The sequence below is a fragment of the Oryctolagus cuniculus genome, chromosome 1, assembly GCF_964237555.1.
Source record: "Oryctolagus cuniculus chromosome 1, mOryCun1.1, whole genome shotgun sequence".
NCBI classification, from domain to species: domain Eukaryota; kingdom Metazoa; phylum Chordata; class Mammalia; order Lagomorpha; family Leporidae; genus Oryctolagus; species Oryctolagus cuniculus.
Genome location: NC_091432.1, coordinates 97555375 through 97577266, shown reverse-complemented (window position 1 = coordinate 97577266; position 21892 = coordinate 97555375). Strand labels below are relative to the sequence as shown.

Here is a 21892-nt window from a genome sequence, read left to right as displayed (position 1 = left end):
CTGAAGTTTCTTCTAGAAAAAAACAGTTGAAGGAAAACGGAGTTAAATGAAGACTGCCTTTGTTTTAAATCTTTTTCTTAAGGTAATACTCTGTCACTCTCTCTGGCTTCTTTTCCTCTTCTGCCCTCCACACCGGGGGCCTGGTTTTAGAGAGTAAGTTGAAACTGGCATTTAGAAAATAAAATATTATTAATCATACTTAATGTTCAATGATGGAGTGTCTAGCATTGGACAGAGAATTCTTTCCTGGGAGAGTCCCTTCCAAGGCTGAGCGTCCCTTAGTGGTTTTTGTTTATCACACTTTTTCTTTTCTACTTTTTTTTTTTGCTTATGAATGCACATTTTTCATATTACTCCCTTTATTTTTACATGGTTTTTCATGACTTTGGTGAAGAGAAGTAAGTCATTTGTAACTATAAGACATATTAAAGTGAGGAATGGCCTGTATTCTTCACTGTCAAGTTAAAAACCAGGAAATTATGGAATCATATATTATCTGGCAATCACACCTACAATATGATCTTATATGAATACAGCATATGCCTCCATAAATGTCCATATTTTAATATACATAGAGAATAACAAACTACATAGAAAATATTGATAATTTTTTAGACTATTTTTTGAATTCTGGATGTTTGATGGCTATAGCCATTGCCACAATTTCCAACAGGAACTAAGATTAAACAACTCATATAAAAATTGACATAAATTTGTGCATGATTTGTCTTTAGACTAAACCATATTACATTACTCAAAGATGAAAATACATTTTAGATATTACAGTTGGTATTTTTAAATTGGGTCATTGTCAACTAGCACATTTCTGTATTTTACTTACATGAATGAGTATGAATTTCTTCACTATTTTAAAAAACACATTGCAGTAATGTCAATGTTATTAAAGAAGTGAGTTTTCAAGCAAATTAATTTATACAGCATCAATTGTGCCTTTACTCTTAAACTTATTGAAATGTAGGACTCTTATCCTCATATTTTTGTTGTTTTACATTTCAGTGTGAAGCCTCTTGGGCCAAATCCTGCCTGATGAGAACATCCTACTGCTGGGAGTGGCTGTCAGATGAGGATTCTGATGTGGAAGTAGAGTGGCTCTGGAAGCTGTCATGGGGAATCTAAATAGTCTGGTTGTTGCTTATATGGAATCATAAGCTCCTTAAAGGAAAGAATAGTGGATAAATATCTTTTTCTCCACAGGTACTTGCACATTGCCTAGATAAAGCCAAAGTTTACTTAAATTTGCTGGAAGGAGATGTCAACTCCAGTTACAGACCCGTGACTGACAGGTTTTTGTCTTCTCACAGTAATCTTTGCACGTGTGGTGCAAGTTTCCATTTTTCCTCCTTCACTGGATGAATCACTGTTGGGGAAGTTAGTGTCCTCCGACCAAGACTCCATATTCCAAATTAGAGAAGCTAGGCACTCAGCCCGCTGGTGCTGAGTTCACTGTGTACTTTCCCTCTACTCTAAAATCAGCAGCATTTGTCTCTTCTGTTTTGGCTTTATGCATACCAAAGGCTTTGGAGCTGCCCGCATTCTTCAATTCAGTATTTTCCTCCTTATTCTACCTCTTTTGAGGTCGATCAGGCCAAATGAGGTAAGTATAAGGAGAAAATCAGTCATCTGAAGAAGGTACAAAATGAAAAATGAAAAAGCAACAACCGCCTCCTGGTAATTTACTTTGATGTCAGTTGGGTCAGGCTGTTTAAAATATGACCTTTTATTACAAATCCAGAGTAGGGCATTATTAACATTTAGATTACAACAACCTATTCTCTTGGTGATGAACCTTACATCAACATACAACCTACTGGTTTTTTGTTTTTTGTTTTTCCTGAGGGAAAACAGAACAAACGATTATTTCACATGGGGAAACATTTTACATCAATCTTTAATTATATTTTGGAAAACTACTTGTCAAAATTTGAAATAATGTTTTAATTTTATAGTTCACATTTGATGAAAACTAATGTACAATATACCTAAAAATTAAACAGCTTGCTTTTGGTAACCTTAATGTTAGATCCTCATTTATTCTTTTGGACAACAAATATTTAATGAATGTCCATCAAGTTCCAAACAATGTGTTGGATACAAGCTGATTAAATCTGACTGAATTATCTAATCCTTCCTTTAAATAAATAAAATGATTTTTATTATATAAATTATTTCCAGTATACATATATTTCTGTTTTGTTTGCTTCTTTTTATCTGGAAGAAGCCTATAATGTACACTAAAATAGGATTTCATTATTTTATTTGTAGGAAGTTTTATTTGTAAATCACTGTTCTACTTCTCATATTTGATATGAAAATAAAATTCAAACAAAATTTTTCTAATGAAATAAATATCTTTTGCTATAATGGGACATTTCTAATTTCTAATTTGCATTGGGGAATGCTAGATTATGTAAACTTGGATAATTTTATACATTTGCTTACACATTTATATAAACTATCAGAAAATTCTAAAAGTTGAGGCTCCAAAAGATAGAAGTTGGTACTCCCTAACATGGCACCCTAGAATGGAGGTGAAGTTCCTATGAGTAGTCTTCGAGGAAAAGTTCATGGAAACTGTGTATTCTCTTTCAATTCCATTTTACATAAACTTTTTTGAAGTCCTCTCAAATTTCCTTTTCCTGTAAAAGGGCTGCTTATTCGATAGGAATACGCATGTGAGCTCCATTTCCAAGACTTTTAAACTGGGGTTGGAGCAAGCTGGTGGCAGCTGTTCTGACCTGTGTAGGGAGAGTGGCTAAGTGAGAGCATTTTTAGTCCAATCAACAACCTGCAACTAAGCAGGATTTCTCTTTGGGGACAATTTTCTAAATCTGAAAACAAAGCAAGAGTGTATACTTTAAATTTTTATCATTCTTACATAGAAACTGAAGTTAACAATCAGAATTTTCCTGTCAGTGGATTTTTATTAATGAAGTCTGCAAACAATGATATGCAACAGTATGGATTCTTGGGTGCTAATTACTACATTCTACTAATTGAATACATTCTTAGCAATTGCATAAAAGCATTATTTTGTGAAGCTGGAAATAAGACACAGATGAAATGAAGAAAAAACTGAGTTGCTCTTGTTTTCGCAGCCTTCTCATTTCATTATTTGATTCATTTATGGAGGGCAAAAGATATCTAGGTTAAAAGATTATCTTTGATTTGTTGTTTAATAGAAACCTGATAGTTTTCAATGGAGAAAACGTTCGGGCAGACATTCTAAATAGGTCTTGACATTGCTAGGTTGTTGCTGCTTCTTAAGAATGTTTGGTAGAAGTTCTGGCCATTATGGTAAAAAAAAAATAAAATAAAATAAAAACAAAAAAACAAGACAGACTTACCCTCTCTGTCTCTCTCTGGTCTAAATTTCTCATCCAGAAATTTGCACCCCTTTCAGCTTTCCGAGAAATAGAGGTTCACAGCCTCTTCAAAGCAGAGATTTTCACTGGCTGTTTTCATTAGAATTGTTACCGTGGCATCAAATTGTTAACAGTTGCAAATATTTTTGCTTTGACAGTAATTGCATACTTAAGTTTGTGAAGGGACTGAATTAGCAATTTAACTGGTAGTAGTAGAACCAAATCTGAAGTCTCCCAGCAGATGCACCTATTACTTTACATACTGTTTACCCGCTTTTGGTGACATTGAGGCTAACCTTGGAGTCACCTCCCCCGCTGCCACATTCTCCTTTGTCGTACCACCATTTGTTTTTCAATTTGTCCAAGAGGCCTTGTTCATTCAGTTTTAAAACTGCGAGGTTAACAGCATTTCTTGAAACGATAAAACATATTTTGTAAGAAACTGTACAGCTGTTAAGATGTTAGAAGGAATGAGGACTTAAGCTCGTTTATAAGCTTCTCCCAGACGCTAAATAAACCTCTCATTTTGCCATCCTGCAGTCTCTTCCACCGGAGTCCAAACCAAGGGCAATTGTAACTAATTTCAAATGTATTAAACATGCGGCATTTGGTGCTGTTCATTTTCACACTCTGTTTATTGTCACATAACTTATCACCAACCAGTCACACAGATTTTTTTTTTTTTGCAAAGCAGTAATAAACTTGAATTTCCGAGTAACTGAGAAAGAATTGTGTTTTGAATTTCTTTGTCTCTAAGAATGTCAAAGAACCCAAAGAGAACAAAATGAAAATTCACTTCCATAAGGAAAAACAAAATGGCATAAAAAAACCCAACAAATCATCCACTAATTTTTGTGGACTGATTCCCTGCTAATCAAGAGTATAGCTTGATTGTTACTTCCTTTATTATTTGTGTGGGTTTCCTTTGTTCATTTAGTTAGTCTTGAAATCTGTGATTACCAGGTTGGTTCATTCTCATGTGCTGAAAGATATAGGATAGTAAAGAGATAGTAGCAGCTCCTACAGATAAGTTCCTACATCTAAATTTTGTGTTGATTCTTACAGGCATTGGATGCTATTTAGAAATTAGGAATGCATATCCAATTTGATTATCTAAATTAAGTCATTAAACCCCAGGAAGTCATGCTGCATGTGATGCAGACTGCAAGTACTCTAGATTAGATTTTCTCCATGTTATCTCTATAGGGGAAAAGGAGCAGCATATTCTAATTACTTTCTAAGAGGATTTAAAAAATGTCATGGACTTTTGCTTCCCATATATTTGATTTCTTCCCTGCTTTCAAGTTAGTTTTTCAACAACTCACTAATTTTTTCAAGAGGTTTTTCCAGCAGTTAATGAAGCTTCTGTTAAATCTAAGGAGTGGTTTATAAATTGAGGGAATTTGGGTACAGTTTGTGGTATGCTCTTTGAGAAACACTGAGTTCGCTGATTTCTTAATGCCAAAGGAATTATAGATAAACTGAAGCAAAATAGCCATATTAAAACAGTATGATTTGCAAGGGAAATGTCACTTAGCTAACAAAAAGCGTTACCTAATTTACCACTAAGTTGTGGTTTACAGTAGTTATTCTCTTAAAATGTGCTCATATTTTAAGTAAACAGTTTTCTTTTCCACAATTGTTATGGTCTGATCCACTTGGAGCGTAAACACTTCTTTTAAGTAGACCCACACTTTGAGAGAATTAACTTTTTTATGAGTTACTTTTAATTAAATAGCTAGCTTTTTCCACATTCCCTAGTAAGTGCCACATCAGTGGTGTAAAAGTTAATATTTTCCTAAAGGGAACAATATTAGGTTGTCAGCTTTTATCACCAAAAGGACCAGACTAGAAAACAGAAACAAATAAAACCTCAGTGAATATAAAGAAATTTAAGCATTCTGTCGAAAGAAATGAATTATTTAATTTTGTTTCAACAATAAACTAAATAAATTTAGCTTTTAATGAACTAAAACTGACTACTAAAATTTTCTATTTTGGAGAAAATTATTTTTATAATTCACTTTATTTTAGCTTCAAGATTTCATAGTGTTTTTTTTTTTAACAAGTGGTATACCAATTATTTTATATGTTGGTTTAGACCATTCCTTTGATAAAACCAAAACCATTTCATGAGAGGGTTATTTAACAGGGTTTCGAGTATTAGCCATACCCAGACAGTTTCACAGCACAATAGAAAACAAAAAAAGCAAAATAAAGGTATGGATAAGGAAAAAAAGCTTTATGTTGAGAAAACTGAATCAAGCTTTCTACAAAATTATTCTAAGACATTGTCTTACTAATATCATCTAATAGGCCATGTAAAAACAGTTTAGTTTCACACTGCTATCCATATATGTGTCTCTCTAGGTATTTGTCTTATATTATGCGTCTGGTCAATAGATAAATCACTGCCCAGTTCACAATCCACATGTCTTCCAGAAGCTTGTTCCTCCATAAAGACCACTTAATAGCATCATAATGAAACATAGAAGACATTTTGTGATTGATACTTGAAGTGAAGTCTTTAGTATTTCAAGATTTCTTTGCATGTTAAAAATGCTTGTTATTTTTTACAATTGTCTGACAATTCCTTATATAGTACGTGTAAGTCCAAAGCCTCCTCAGACTGCAATTCAAGTGCAGCATAAACCACTTATCTAATGACCATTTGGTCATGTGTTCTATTTTACAGAGTGAATTATTTTTATGTGGTATTATTAATAAGAATTGCAAAATATCCTTAAAATATATGTATACTACTAGGTTAAAATATTTTTTATCCAATCATAAAGAAAAAGAAACCTGAAGGAGTGATATTAACAGAGCTAAGCAAATCATAAGTCAGGGCAATAGGGGACTTGGGAAGCAGATTCTTGATGGAGCGCATTTTATTATTGCATTGGAATCCCCTTCACATATTTCAGACATTGACTTCATAAGCAATGTAAGAAACTGATATTGATTGTAAGGAATATTCTCACCCTGATTAAGCATTAGGGGAGATAAGCAGTGATCTCCCAAGCAGATAAGAGAGAAAAGAAAAATGTTGTGGGCCACTTTTTACATTAATTATTCCGCTCATTGCATTAAATGAAGTTTCTAAAAAGTAAAGTCAACTGAAATGAACTCTTTTTCCATTAAAAAATCAAAGGGGAGAGGAAACAACAGTGAGTGATCATATTCTTGCTGGCTGTGTAAAGAACATTGGAGAACCCAGATGTGTTGACAATGGACTCTGACAGACTGCAATACTACCCAGGAAACATACTTATTTGCCCTTGCCTCTCATGCCTTTGGGGAACACCAGCCAAGAAAAACCTCCTTCCAAAGAGTTGTTTTCCTAGCGGTGAGATGAGGGGGAACTTGATTCAGGGCTAAAACCTAAATGTTCACCTGGTAAAATTCTAGGACCTCTGGAAGCTTCCAGGGATATTTACTCCCAGAATTTCCTTCAATCAAGTTTAATATGAAGAAAATAAATACTTCATTGCATTAGCACACAGCACCCATGTTTACTAACAAAACTCTTGTTGAAGTGCCACATAAAACAAAAGTTCTAGAGACTAACATATGTAAACTTTTTTCATTTATTAATTGTGGGTAAGCTAACTTAGAGAAAAGTAAATTTTTCTTATAAAAAGCATGTTTAATACAGGCTGAACCATTTAGCTCTTATCCCCTAACCTTGCATACATAATTTATCATCTACTTCTATAAATTTGGATATGCTTTTGTGCTTTACTTTATGTCTTACTTGTTATATTTAGTGCTAAACCATATTTCTTGTAGTCTAATTTCTCTGTTGTTAAGATATTGTTATAAATGATGTCTATCTAAGTAAGTGGGTCAAATTTTAAAAGCTTAAGTTCAGTAAAGTTTTGTATTTTTATGATTTCCTAGATTTGTGGATGTTATAAAGGACTAATGATACAAACCTTTAGATTTAGTCAACATCTGCACACAGGATATGCAGGGCAAGTATAGTTTGCAGAAAGAATTTGCAATGTTGTTTTTAGTTTGATTAAAACAAATTATATCCCATTGCACTTAACTGGATGAATATTATATGTCAGTAGTGTATGAAGCAATACAATGTATTGCTTAACTGCTGAGTAATGGGGCTAGTGCATTACTATCCTCATAAAAAAGTATCCATTAGTTATATACACTTGAAAAATTCTACTCAGTTGTAAGCTTGTGCTGTCTTTATTGGGATATTCTTCACACCATGCTCCTTATAAAAATGTATATGCATATGTAAATATATTTTATATGTGAATATATAATATCTAAATATATGTGCATATATATAAAATGTGTAAAATATGTATCAGGTGTAAAATGTCCAGAATATTTACCTGAATAGGTGGATTTTTTAATTGTCCTCAATAAATACTATTTTCTAAAAACATAAAAAATTGTGTGAACTAAGACTAAATTGTGTAAAGAAACAAGAAAATTCCTTTAAAATTAGCAAAAACCTTGACAGGTAATTTATACTTTTGATGTTAAATACTTTGGATGTTAAATGAAAAAAATAAATAATATGCACATTCATTTGGATCTTGATCTGAGAATAAGCTATGTATATTTAATATAAATGAATATAAAACATAATAAGTCACTATGGGGAGATTATGAATAATTTGGGTTCCATTTTGTTCTTTATATTCCCCCATCAATTCAAGATTCCCTATAATGTACAATGATACTTTGCTAATTAGCAACAGATGAAAAATCTTTCTCAATTATTGTATAATATAAATATCTTATAGAGTTGCTAATTCAGGGAGCCAGATATGTGGCACAGTAGGTTCAGCCACCACCTGCAATGCCAGAATCCCATATGGGCAATGGTTGGTGTCCCAGCTGCTCTGCTTCTGATCCAACTCCATGTTAGTGTGCCTGGGAAAGCAGCAAAAGATGGCCCAAGTATTTGGGTCCCTGCCTCCCACATGGGAGACCTAGAGGAAGTTCCAGACTTTGTCCTGGCCCAGTCCTGGCTGTTGCGGCCATTTGAGGAGTGAACCAACTGATGGTAGATCTCTCTCTCTTTATGACTCTGCCTTTCACATAAATAAATAAATCTTTAAACAATTGTTTATTAAATCCAAAATATATATTCTACGTTGGATGAAATACAATTTGAGGAAGAGGCAGAATCTAGAAGTTATTCTTAGGGATCAGAGAGACATCATTGTTTCTGATTATTTGGATTGCTTTGGTCCATTTGGTTTTGTCCTCTGGTCACAGGCTGGAGAACATGTGCTGTATTTGGCTCCTACACAGGTTCTGTCTTACTTGAGGGAACAGGTCAGGCAGAGAAGCATGAGTAACGCATCAATTAGAAGGTCTAACTCATCAGATAGAACTTGCAGGAAGTTTATAGAACTCTCAGTGATCTAGAGAGGAAACTTACTGTTTCACACATATTTACATAGATAAGGTGAGTCTTTTTCCCAGATTGCATTAAATAAATGTGACTATGAATAGTCTTGAGTCCTCTTAAATGGTACATTTTTAAAGAAAAGTTTGTATATAGCTTTGTGCTTTTTAAAAAGGATTCCATTGCTGGCAACTATGTTGTTTTTCAAACAAGTATTAGAGACCTTAAGAAAAGTCATTTTTGGATTTTTTGCAAGAATAGAAAAATATTATTTTTTAATCTTCCACAATACTACATATTTACTATATCATTTTCTTAGAATCAAGCAAATTCCAGATTGGAAAATTCATTTGCTTTAAACTTTATGTCATCCTAATAAATAATACTTTCATGAAAAATAAGAAATAACTCTCATTCCATTATTCAGTGATAGCTGCATTTTCAGTATTGTCACAAGAGTTGCATGCATGAAAGTTTGTTCCACCTAAGATGAGATAGGTAGAGAGGAACAAATATCATAGGGATTTGCTTTTTGTAATTTAGTTAATGTCTTCCAGATAATGGTGAATAGAGCACATTAGCAAAAGGAAACAAGAATTTACAACAAACTCCAGAACTTTGTGTAAAGCCAATTAATAATCTGCTGAGAAAAATACTTATTTTATCAATCAGAAAAAATATGAAAAGTAAATAAAAATCAATAGGCTGTCAAATTATAAAGAGTTCAGAGCTGAGTTTGTCTGATCCTAAAGAAAGACATTTGCATTCATGGTTCTACCTTCTATCTGCTATTTAGGCCTGGAAGAGTAACCAGTTCTCAGCATTATCAATGCTCCACTAAGTTTTCAATTTAACTTGTAGCCATGCTATTACTTTTCTTTCTAAATTATTCCTTCCAGTAGACAAGCACAAGGCTCTTTTTGCTCCATTGGATTTGAGCACTCATTTCCAGTGGCAGAATTTGGGCTAAATTGCTCTCTCTCTTTATATATGTAAAAGTTTTTGGAAAAGGTATTAAGTTTTCACTCCATTTTGCTAATGCAATTGTAAGATTTGCATAAAATGGCACTGGTGATCGATAACAATATCAAACTTCGAAGGGAAAAATTTTCTGTAAGTGGAAAGAAATTCAGATACAGCTTGATTCATAATGAGAATCTGAAAACCCCTTTGATGGATTTAGTGTCTGCTTCAGGATTTGGATGGCATGCCTGCTATTAAGTTAGTATGGAGGTCTGCATTTCATATCTCAAGTGAGCAAGGAGAACTGAATAAATTCACTATGTACTGGACTAGCTTCCACTAATTGTCTCTAAGCTGCATCTTCTTTGGAAATTCCATGACAAATTCCTATTTGCGAACTGGGTCTGAGGAATGTGATTATTTGAAGAAGTATTGTAATTTTCCTGAGGATATCTGCCAATAATTGTTAAAGCATGGAAAATGTAATTATATTTTAATGTTAAGTGTTTTTTAGGTAATACAAATACTTCAGGCAATTTGGTTTTATTATTTTATCAATTTTAGATCATAGACAAGAATTTTCTAACCTGTTTTGGATAATAGACCTCTTTTAGAATCCAATAAAAATTACAGTTACTTTTTCAGGAGAAAGGCACAAATACACAAAATTACAGATTGGCATATAATTTCTGGGGATTCTTAGACCTTAGAGGGGCAAACGTGAATATGAATTAAAAAAAATTTGTTCTAGATTCTACATTTATTTTAAAATTAATTACTGATTATTTTAAGTATATTCATTAAAGGTAAGAGAAATGAAAACATTTCTGAAGGCATGATGGCTCCAGAATTTTCATAGAGAACTCTTAAGACTGCGAATTGGTGAGAAGAGACTTCCAAGATACCAGCTTCAATGTGTGATCATTCTGCAAACACATCCTGTGTAAAACCTTTTAGAAGACCATGTAAAATCAATAAAGAATTTATCTACATAGTCAAAAGATACTTTTAATTATTATTATATAATACTATGTTGGGGAAATATCAATTATTCATATTAAATAAATTATTTAATTTATATGTGGTGACCTTTTGGGGTCCTGTTTTCAAATGTATGAGGTGAAATTCCTGCTCCAAGCCACCTCCTTCTTGTTGTCACTATCTCTGATCAAGTCATATAAAAGTTAGCCTTGTTTCAAGATGAGACCACAGCTACCTAGAATGTGAAGTTCTTTAGTTTATGTGGTATCTCTGAATGTTAGTCATTTTTCAAGTTATTATTCTCAAGTATAATTTCAATAATATAGGAACTGGTTGCCATCATGCTCCCAGCCTGGAATTGTGCAACAATGCTGGGCCTGTCAAGCAGGTGCCTTGGCTGGACCATCAGGCACTTGGTGGACTCAGCCCCATCCCTGACTGGATTCCTGCATCATCTAGACCATGATGCTTATTCTCCTTCTACCAGTTCCAGAATTCTAAGCCATTCCACGGATCATGTTTACTTTTCCATCATGTTAGCTTCTAAAGATGTTTACCGATTGCTTTAAAAGTAAAGCATCCTAGAATGTTTCAGTGAAAACGTGGGTTAGAAATCACCTTAAATCTTCTCCTTTTCCAGATGTGGTCACTGGGCCTAATGAAAGTTAGGTGACTTGTCCATCAAGCCCAGCTGGCAGCAGGTCTTCTGCCTTCTGGTCCAGTGCTCTTTCCCATAGTGCTATAATACACTTTACTTCCTTTCAGTCCCTTTCCTGAGTAGTTAAAAGTGTTATTCATCTCTCCTATGTTGTTTTTCCCAAGAAGTTTGTCAAGTCTGGCAGGGATTATCCCTCATTAAGCTTTGTGAACCCTCTCACTCATGTATTACCTGTTTAAGTCAGTTGGCAACTTCTATTCTCTCATGCTAAATACCCCTTGAGTTGAGATAAAATTTGAAAGACAGGTGATCTTGTTAACTGAATGGATAGTTTCCAAATATCCAAGAATGAAGTGCAGTAGATAGTTTTCTTCAAAAAGCAATATCAATAATGTATATGCTGTCTTGATTTACCTAGATGATGATATTTATTTTCTCTCAAGGTGACGGATTTCTACTTTAATATACATGGAATTCTTAATGATTTTAGCTTTAATATTTTAAGGTATATGATCTTGAATCCCCAACAAGAGCATCACAAGAAAGTTCCAGAATAGCATATCAGAAACTTTTACATAGAAATAATAAAACTTTGAAAACAAATTATAAAATAACAAGACTCGGCCGGCGCCACGGCTCACTAGGCTAATCCTCCGCCTTGTGGCGCCGGCACACCGGGTTCTAGTCCCGGTCGGGGCGCCGGATTCTGTCCCGGTTGCCCCTCTTCCAGGCCAGCTCTCTGCTGTGGCCAGGGAGTGCAGTGGAGGATGGCCCAAGTCCTTGGGCCCTGCACCCCATAGGAGACCAGGAGAAGCACCTGGCTCCTGCCTTTGGATCAGTGCGGTGCGCAGGCTGCAGCACGCCGGCCGCGGTGGCCACTGGAGGGTGAACAAACGGCAAAGGAAGACCTTTCTCTCTGTCTCTCTCTCTCACTGTCCACTCTGCCTGTCAAAAAATAAAATAAAATAAAAATAAAAATAATAATGCTTAAAAAAAAAACAAGACTCAACCACAAAAACTCAATCTCATCCTTGAATTTTCCTTTCCTTTAACAAATTACCCATAAATAACTTTTCTGAATAATGTCTCCCAAGTTTATATTTTCGTTTCTATTCTACTGGCATCACATCAGTTAAAGTTTTTATCTCCAGAAGACAGAGTCACTGGCTATCACCCTGTTCTTTGCTACTCAGAGTAACCTTGCTTCTTGCTGGTTTATAGCGCATGGCAGGAGCCTTCTTGATTCACGACTGCCTCTGAGACATCATTCTAACTTTTCAGACATTCAAGGCTGAAATCACATCAACTCACTTTGCACTTCTAAAAGTGAAATTTCATTATGTTTTATTGTGGTAGACATCATGTCAAGATGTTAATATTCTCTGTGAACTCTGTTAAAATTCTCACTGGGGACTACTCTGCATTTTGTGAAAGAAGAAAGTAAGGCCTCAAGTTGCCAGGCCAGTGAATGGCAAAGGTGGATCTGCAGTTAGACCTGAGTTAGACCTGCAGCTGGGCTCAGTTAGACCTGAGTCGGTCTACCACTGATGTCTATTCAGCACCAAAGATACTTTATTCACAACTGACTGCAAACTCATGATAGAAAATTCACTTGGAGTTCCTTTTTTCACCTCATCTTGGCCTTAGTAAATTTCTTATTTTCCAGTAATCATTCACTGATTTATTCATTCAAATAATATTTATAAACCTGATAAACTCAAACCTTCTTAATGAGGTCTTTCCCAGATTCTCCAAATCCTATTTATCTCCTGCTTTTGCAAGTATAACATCTCCTATCTGAAGCACTCATATTTGCTTTGAGTTATTTGACACTTTACAAAGTTATCTGTATATAGCTTTTTTCCCATCTTGGAAGTTATCAACTATGTCTTATGAATGATAATTTTTATTATTCTCAGTCCTAACACAGGGAGAGAAATATAGTTGCTATGTGGTAACCACATGTAGTATTGATATCACAGTGAATTAGTTTGAGGTGCTATTTTGTAAGCAATGCTTTCTAGTGAAAAAAATAGCATGCTTTAGCTATGAACCTAACAGAAATGCCATGGTGTGCATTTTAAAACAAAATAAAACTAATAGTTCAAAAATATTAAATGTTGGTAAGAAGGATATAAAATATTGATACTGGATATCTTTATGAATAATGACAGGCAAAATTAGGTTCATTGTATGAATAATATAATCTCAGAAGGTATTTCCATGAGATCATAAGTGGTTAAAATAAAGGGGTCACCAATTCTCTTTGTATAGCCAGACAAGGAAAGAACACTAAATGAAAAAAAAAAGTTCAACTTTGTTGTTAATATCAAGGAAAATATATTCCAAACTAAACTTAAAGATGAAAATCCCAGACAATTAGGTTTTTATAGGTCAATTTTAAACAAATTAAATTTAACAAATAAGACTTATTGCCTTTAGATATATTACTTCTGTTATTGAATTTGTAATTCAGCTCAATTAGAAAGTATAAATCACATTTATTATCATCACATACTAAATGCCAACTCTATGGTTTAATTTGATTTATTTACCATATATTTTAATAGGCATTCAACTGATTTGATAGGTTTAGTTAAACTTCATACACAAATATTTTAGATTTGCTATCAAGTGCTTGAGAGTAAAAAAAAAATCACAGCTTCAAATTTCTTCTCGTATTTAAGGTTTCAGGTTCTTTAGTAGTAGGCCAATATTTGCATGTTACTTTTATGATCTTATTTCACCTATCTTATCTTTTAGCATGCATTTTGGTTAGGTAGAAGAACAGTACAAATAGAAAAAGGAACTTAATTGATAAAAAAAAATAGTGCTTCTTATAGAAGCAGGGATAATAAACTAATAGTGCTTATAGAAATATAGATTACAAGCTCCATCAAAGTTCAAGACTACATGGGGAGCTCATAACCAGGAGACCACGCGGCTTTTCTGTTATCCTGAAAATGGCTGATGCCTAAGAATTCTAAGCTCTTAGATCTCTAAAGGTTTTAAGTTTATGAATTCTAAGTGAAGACATAAAGCTGCTTATCTTTGAGAGCAACAGGGCTCATAATAATTCAAAACATGTATACTACAGTTCATTTATTTTATTAAACAACTCAGAAAAAAAGTTTAAAGTCTTAAAACAATCTAACCAATGTATGCTTCTGTTGGTGTTAATGCTAAAACATATCATATTGTCTTTCAGTTACATGTTCTTTATCAGAAGTTCAGTATGTCTTATGCTACCAATTGGGATACTTCTGTGAGGTATTTTTAATATGCCTAATAAATTGAGTGGCATTAATAGAAAAATCAATATTTTTCACTTTGCTAAGCAACAAAACTAAAAAAAAAGTTAGCTTCTCAATTTTAGGTTATCCAAAGAGCTAAGTAATCATAGAACTACCACCAAGTCTCTCCATTAATGACATCACAATTATATATTTCATAAAAATTCAAAGTATACAGCAAATCTTCTGACATAACTAATGTGTATGTAGATATCAAATTCTAAGTAGTACTAACATAAACAGTACTAACACTAAAATATTGTGACAATTTTGCTTATTTCATGTGATTGCTTAAGCAGACATTCCATATACCTGACATTTTAAAATCCAGGAATGAATAAATCAGGAATGCATAATGCGATTCAAATATATCCTGGGCTTTTTACTAAAAGAGTCAGTGAGTAAGTCAAAACTAAGTTTTATCTGATAATATGACAACAAAAATGTGTATGTGCTAAAAGTTCAATTCTTAGGTTTCTGGATTTGTTGAGTATTGCAATATGACTATATAAATAGCATGCTTCAGTATTAAGAGTCAAATTCTTATTTTGCATGTGTCCTTTCCTGTATGTTCCTAATTGCATGATTACTATTATTCCTGCCAAAGAGACTAGTCTTGAACAAAAATATATCCCAACATTGCAACTTTAAGGTTTTTCCAGGCTTCTACCCATTTGAAAGAAAATGGCAGAAGGGGGCCGGCGCTGAGGTGTAGCAGGTAAAGCCGCTGCCTGCAGTGCCAGCATCCCATATGGGTGCCGGTTTGAGTCCTGGCAGCTCCACTTCTGATGGTTCTCTGCTATGGCCTGAGAAAGCAGTAGAAGATGGCCCACATCCTTGGGCCCCTGCACCTATGTGGGAGACCTGTAATAAGCTCTTGGTTCCTGGCTTCAGATTGGCACAGCTCTGGCCATTACAGTCAATTGGGGAGTGAACCAGGAAGACCTCTCTCTCTGCCTCTCCTTCTCTCTCTGTGTAACTCTTTCAAAAAAGTAAATAAATCTTAAAAAAAAGGATGCTGCCTCTTTTGACTTAAAAAAAAAAAGAGAATGGTAGGAGTATATTTCTGAAAGTTGATGACTATTTTCTTACAACAAATTGGCTGAAGCATTATTTTTTCTGTATACTTCTTCTCCCAAACTAACATATTCTTCTTGAGTCCAAGGGTCTCAGCTACCTGATATTAAGACTTCTTTTTTCAGTTAGAAACATTTTACTTATATTTTATGTACAATATTTATATTTTACCTATAAGATGCTTTGAAATATGGATATACATATTGACAATGAATCACTCCCTGAAAGCATATTTGCATATAGACATTTGCTAATAAATAGTGTGTCAGTGCTTCAAATTTTATTTTTCTGATTGTACCAAATGGAAAAGCTTGGATAATGCTGAATCGGGGGAGTTCTTCAGCTGTCAGCTTCCTGCAAGTTGTGACCTCTCCTGAACTTGTTCAGCTCTCTCTGGGATCCCTTCCTCTGTGCCCTTGATAGCAGGAGTGTCGACAACCGCAGAGGATCTCTTGTGCCAGAAGCTGTGAGCACTGGATACAGAACCAAGATTTTTCCAACATCTAATTAAGTCATACAAGCTCTGGCCTCTTTGGAGGGCACTGATAAGAATTATTGCTGAACAGGATCTGGAAGCTAGTCCCTTTCATAATCCATATGGTCTATCTTTCTTATAAATTCTAGATGCCTTTCAAATTCTCTCACTTGTTCTGCTTGGGTTCTCAACTATGGAAGGACCAATTTAAAAGAATACCAAAGCTAGGGCATACTGATGTCCATGGACAGCAACATAAAAATGAGATGTTACATCAGAAACCATTAAAAGCAGAACCAAAGAGAGCTGGGTGTATAATCATGAAGAAACAATGTGTAAGAGAGTATTTCTTCCTTTTCCTTTTGTTTTTCTAACCACAGTTTTCATATGGTACTTTAATAATCTTACTAAGTCTATACTACTTCTTACCAAAAGTCCAGCTTTACCATATTTCAAAATATATACCATTAAAATTAATTCAGCAGCTTATTAAAGCATTTCTTCATGACATATTTCTGTAGGAATGCTTTAGATTTAATTTCAATATTTTGTGACTTCTCACCCATTAGAATTTGATTTATAATAACTGCAGATATTCTGCATAAGGAGAAATTAGCAGCTGGAAACAATTTCCTGAGGCCTAGGTAGGAATCTCAATCTTAATGGAAAACTTGAACTAATCATTAATGATGATGGAAAACGTAAATGCATTAGCAAATAACTAGTATGACTTATGTAAAGGTTTTACTTTTTTTCCTGCTATCACATTTATAAGTGAATGTTCAAATAACTATTAGGCACGGATTGCAAGCTGGTTTCCTAATGCTGGTGGGTTAAAAAATATAAATGTAAAAAGGAAAAGGGATTAAAAAATTGGTGGGGGAGGGGTTTCCTTCAAACGGATGGAACCCATTCTTTTGAAAGAAAACTCCCCTCTTACCTTGGTCCTGGAGCTCGTTAGTTCTCCTCTGTCCTCCTCCTAGGGGAGAAATACCCAAAGTTAAACAATAATAGAACATGGTCTTGTATTAAAGTCAAGTTCAGTTCTGGCCAACCCCTTCCTTAGGTCTCACAAGACACTACCAACTGTCTGATATACTGGGGCTTTTACTGAACTTGTTTCAAAACCCATTTAAGGATTAAGCCAAAGGGGAATGAATGCTAGCTCTGCAAGAGGGAAATTCTGTCTTAGTTGGTCTGTTTTGTCAGAGAGCTCTAGGAAGATTGTCTTAGAGCAGGGAATTCACGGAAGGCCACTTGAGCACCTAGAGTTCCTTAGGGAGAAGGGGTTTGCTGTAGTGCTCAGTCGGTTTCCCTAATGCTCTTCATGTCCTTTGAGAGGAAAATGACAGTGCTCTATGCGACACCAGTTTTGGAGCAGTACTAAATCCGTTATGAACCATAATTATTGTAAAAATTTTAAAAATTAATGTGTCTTTGGGTGAGAAATTTAGGAAAAAGTCTGGGAAATAGTTATTATCAGAAACCATGCACTTATTTTTTTTTTCAAAACATGGAATCTCAAGTAGGAAAAAGATGGGATTTTTTTGTTCTCCCTCAGTCCAAGAAATAATTAGGCCTGATCCTGCTTAACATTCAAGATCAGATGAGATTGGGAGCTTACTGGCTGATATGGCCATAGATGGATTTTTTTTTCCTTCATGTGTTTCTGTTAAACTAGGACTCCAGATGTCTTTGGAGAGAAACAAAGTAGCACAGTGAAAGGAGTGTGGATTTGGGAATTAGACAGCAACTAGCTCCAATTCAACCTCTGTTTGATCTGTTTCAGCAGCATTAACTGTCCAGATGAAGATAACAGCACCAACTTCAAGGAGCTGTGGGTCAGGTTAGAAAAATGAATACTTTGTAAATATATATGTGTGTATGTGTGTGTATGTATGCTTGGTACATAGTAATTACTAATTTTTTAATTCCTTTCCATTGAATAGTCTGATATAGTCTTGTTTGAAATACCTTATTCAATAACTTTCTAATTAACAAAGCTTAGAGTCGGATTCTTGTTACCCTTTGGCATAATTTCAGAGATGGTGGGTGAATGGCTCCCATTAAAAAAATCAAATACCAGACAATTGATTGCATTTCGTGAGACATGAAGGACAGTGGAGACCAAGAATGAGCCTGAACCCATACAAGATCATGTGCTATTGTTATTTAACTTTGGGTAACTTATTAAAATTCTTCATCAAGTAAAATGACATCAGGTGAGAAAATGGATGTACTTTGGAACCTCAGTTTGTCCCAATGTTTTCCAGAGACATCAAAATGAGGAATGTTATAATCGTCATTCTAATGGCTGTTATGAAAATGTGCAGGGAAAAAACACTATCTGGCAGAATCTATGTTATACATGATACCTTGTCTGCATCTGTTACTGTTACCATTTTTTTGGTGTTGGATTCATACTATGAACTTTAATAACCTTACAGTTTCATGATATAAACACAGCATAATAAAATTCTTCCAGTTACAACATGCATGTCTTCCCTGTATTTTTCCTTGGGAATTTTAACTTCATTCATTTTCCTTAAAGATTATTTTTACAATGACTATTTTGGCAAATCAGCCTTTTATCCTCTTAGCATACTAATTTCTAAAAAATATCCATAGAAAGAGACCATTCCTTTTTTCTTGAAAAAATACAATTGGAAATTTTAAAACTGCACTTCAAATGGAAAAAAGAACATATTATATGTTACCTTCATCCATAAAAGTCACTTATATGACAGAGCTTTGAAGGAAATATTTTTATATTGAGAAATTATCTGGGAATCCATGAATAAGAATAACTATAGGTATTCTGGCTAGTGTGAGTCAAATTACAGTGGTGTGCGATCTTCATGCTTCAGGGCATAAACTGACTGTCATTTGAGATGAAGAAAAAAATGAGAAAGAAATTAAGTAGTACTGAAGTTGTTAGGGTTATTGCAGTGCCCTAAAATTACCCTTCTCAAGCATTTCATATTGAAATACCACAAGACAACCTTACGTGTATCAATTTTTATCATCTAGATATGGAAACAGAAATTTTACACTGCAAAAATCAAAATAAGTCCTTCTATGTGTGTGGGCTGTTTTATTTCTCCTTTTATATAATCTAGCGAATATTTGAACCTTGCCAAAAGTTTCATGTTGATATATTATTTTAAATGTACATATATCTAGGTGTACAAAACCTGTGTCTATCTGTGTAACTCTGCTGGTTTTTACGGAGAAGTGAATTCCTTAAAAACCTTTCCGTTTCACATTGAGGACTGCAGTAGAAGAGGCTATTTACCAAAGAAGGGACTTCTTTAATTCCAAAACTGCATGAGCTTCTAAGACTGAATTTTCCTTCATTCTTATTAGGTGTCTGCAATTTCCAAGAGAATGCTTAGTTGTTCTGTTAGATAGTCCAGTGCATGACTCCAAACCTGACCCTTGAAAGTGGGAAGGAATCCAGTTGTCAGGATCACATCTCTCTGAGATGTGAGATGCAAGGATCTTCTACTTTACTTCAACAAATGTGATATTCGGGATCTCACACCATTTTCTACATTTGCGGGGGAAGAGATTTAATTCTTGCCCAAACATTTTTTCTGCTGACCTAAAATCCACCTTTGTATAATTCCCTCTGCACAGTAAGTTTATGTATTTTTAACATATTAAAAATTATGGAACTTAATTTCTCTGTAGATAATTTCAATATTCTGTGTATTTATCAATGTTGACAAAACTGCCCTGTGGAAGAATCACAGAAACTCCTTAATACATTTTCAGAGTAAATTGCATTTATATAAAAAATTCCACTTTTGTTCTTTCCCATAAGAGCACTGGAATGAGTCAGAAGAGCTCAGTTCTAATGTCAGCTGTGGAACTGTGGGCAAGTCACTTAACATCTCTGAATAGCTGTCTTTCTTCATAATAAAATGACATCGTAAGAGCAAAGAGCAAGTAAAAAATATGTGTGAGTGGTTTGAAAAGTCTGACATTGTATTATTACTATTTTTTTCAGTTAAAGAACATAAGTTCAGTGATTTTTAGTGTTCTGTATGAACCAAATGCAAGCTTCATCTTTTAGGAGTGAACATATTTTTAAAAATTACATGTTAACTAATTCTTTGACTAATGCAGTATTATCATTATTATAGCACTTAATAGAAAACTTAAACTTTTTTTTTTTTTTGCTTATGATCTTTACTTTTTATTTGGTTAGGAGACAGTCTGACACCAGCTTTCTTGGATTTTTTTTTTTTTTTACTTCTATTTACATTTGACTAGCTTCAAATATAAGCCAAAGATTAGGGTGATCCTTTAGGACTTTGGATGCCTGGCTTCATTTTACTTTTTTAAGTCTTTAAAAATACTTTTTATGCTCCAGGCACCAACAAAGTAAGGCAGTTGTAATTGCTGATAATGTGTTTAAGATTTATGTATATGTGTGGTTCTAGTTGCAAACGCCTTAGAATAATGGCAACTAAGAGGGGGGGCAGATTCAGACTTCATGCTAATGCACACCCTGGGAGGTGACAGGTGATGTTTAAATGTTGGCTCCCTGCCACCACATTGGTAGACCCAGATTAAGTTCCTGGCTCCTGGCTTTGCCCTGGCCCAACCCGGGCTGTTGTGGGCTTTTGAGGACAGAACCAATGGGTAGAGGATCTCTCTCTCTCCTTCTCCCCTTCTGTGTCTTTCAAACAAGTAAATAAATAAGTGAATAATTTAAAGGAAACTGCTTTCAATTATGAAAAGGACTTGTTTAAATCGAGGAGGATAATCAACATGTTCACAATATTCCCAATTTCTGTTATTTACAAAATGTTCTTATAAGCAATTTAATGCTTGTTTTTGAGAAGGTTTGAGGCCAGAGCAAATTATTTCAGAGAGCTGAATGCTTATCTTTTAATTCAGGTGTTTCTAGGTGTGACTGATAATGTATATTTGTGGCACAATTATCTCAGATGTATGCTGTTTCATTCTGAAAATAAGTTATAGAATTAACTCTCTGGGAAAACAAACACAAAATAATTGGGCTGTCATTTCTTATTCCAGCTAAATCAAAATGGAATATAATTCTAAAACAGAATCATTACTATTTCAAGCTCATTTTAAATGATTGCTAAACTATTTTATGTTCCTTTCTTATATATGAATCATAAGCTAGGATTATGTTGGTGACTTTATCTTTAGAGATAAAATGAAGTTAAAATGGTCTAAACTTGCAGATGAGTGGTATATAAACTCTCCTGAAGCAAACAGCTGCATTTCCATTTTTGTCAAATAATGCTATTTAGGTATGATGTAGTAAGTAGATGTTTATTCTTGGTATAAAACTTCATTAAAGCAGCATTTAATGAATTCTAACTTGAAGAATGGATTCTATCTCCACACCAAAGTGAGATTTATAGTATTTTATTATAGGCATTTTGGAATTTTATGGTAATCCAGATTACTATCTTTCCCTCTCAATGTATGTTTTGTGTGTCTAAAAATATTCTTTATGTATCTGATTATTGCAATAATAAAGAGCCCACTTTTCCCTCTCTTTTTCAGATCCTCTCCACTCTACTTCTAAACTCTTAGCTAAGAGGGCTCTTGGACAACAAGGAGTAGGAATCCACTGATGCATGATTATAGAACTTTGCTTCTTGACCTTCCCAAACTGTTCAGAGTTGT

At 34.2% G+C, this 21892-nt stretch overlaps 1 protein-coding gene across 9 annotated transcripts in view; it reads right to left on the bottom strand.

Moving 5' to 3' along the window:
• Positions 1–21892, bottom strand: part of GRIA4 (glutamate ionotropic receptor AMPA type subunit 4) — a 387746-nt gene that overhangs the window by 13239 nt on the left and 352615 nt on the right. For 5 of the 9 annotated variants that reach the window (XM_070077585.1, XM_017343621.3, XM_070077581.1 and 2 more), the window contains one exon: positions 3680–3794. The exons of 2 other annotated variants lie outside the window; for them this stretch is intronic. In XM_070077585.1, the coding sequence (XP_069933686.1) occupies positions 3680–3794 (115 nt within the window). Of the gene's footprint in view, positions 1–3678; positions 3795–12274; positions 17199–21892 lie in introns of those variants that run through there. 2 more of the 9 variants (XM_051820027.2, XM_051820022.2) reach the window with 2 other exon arrangements.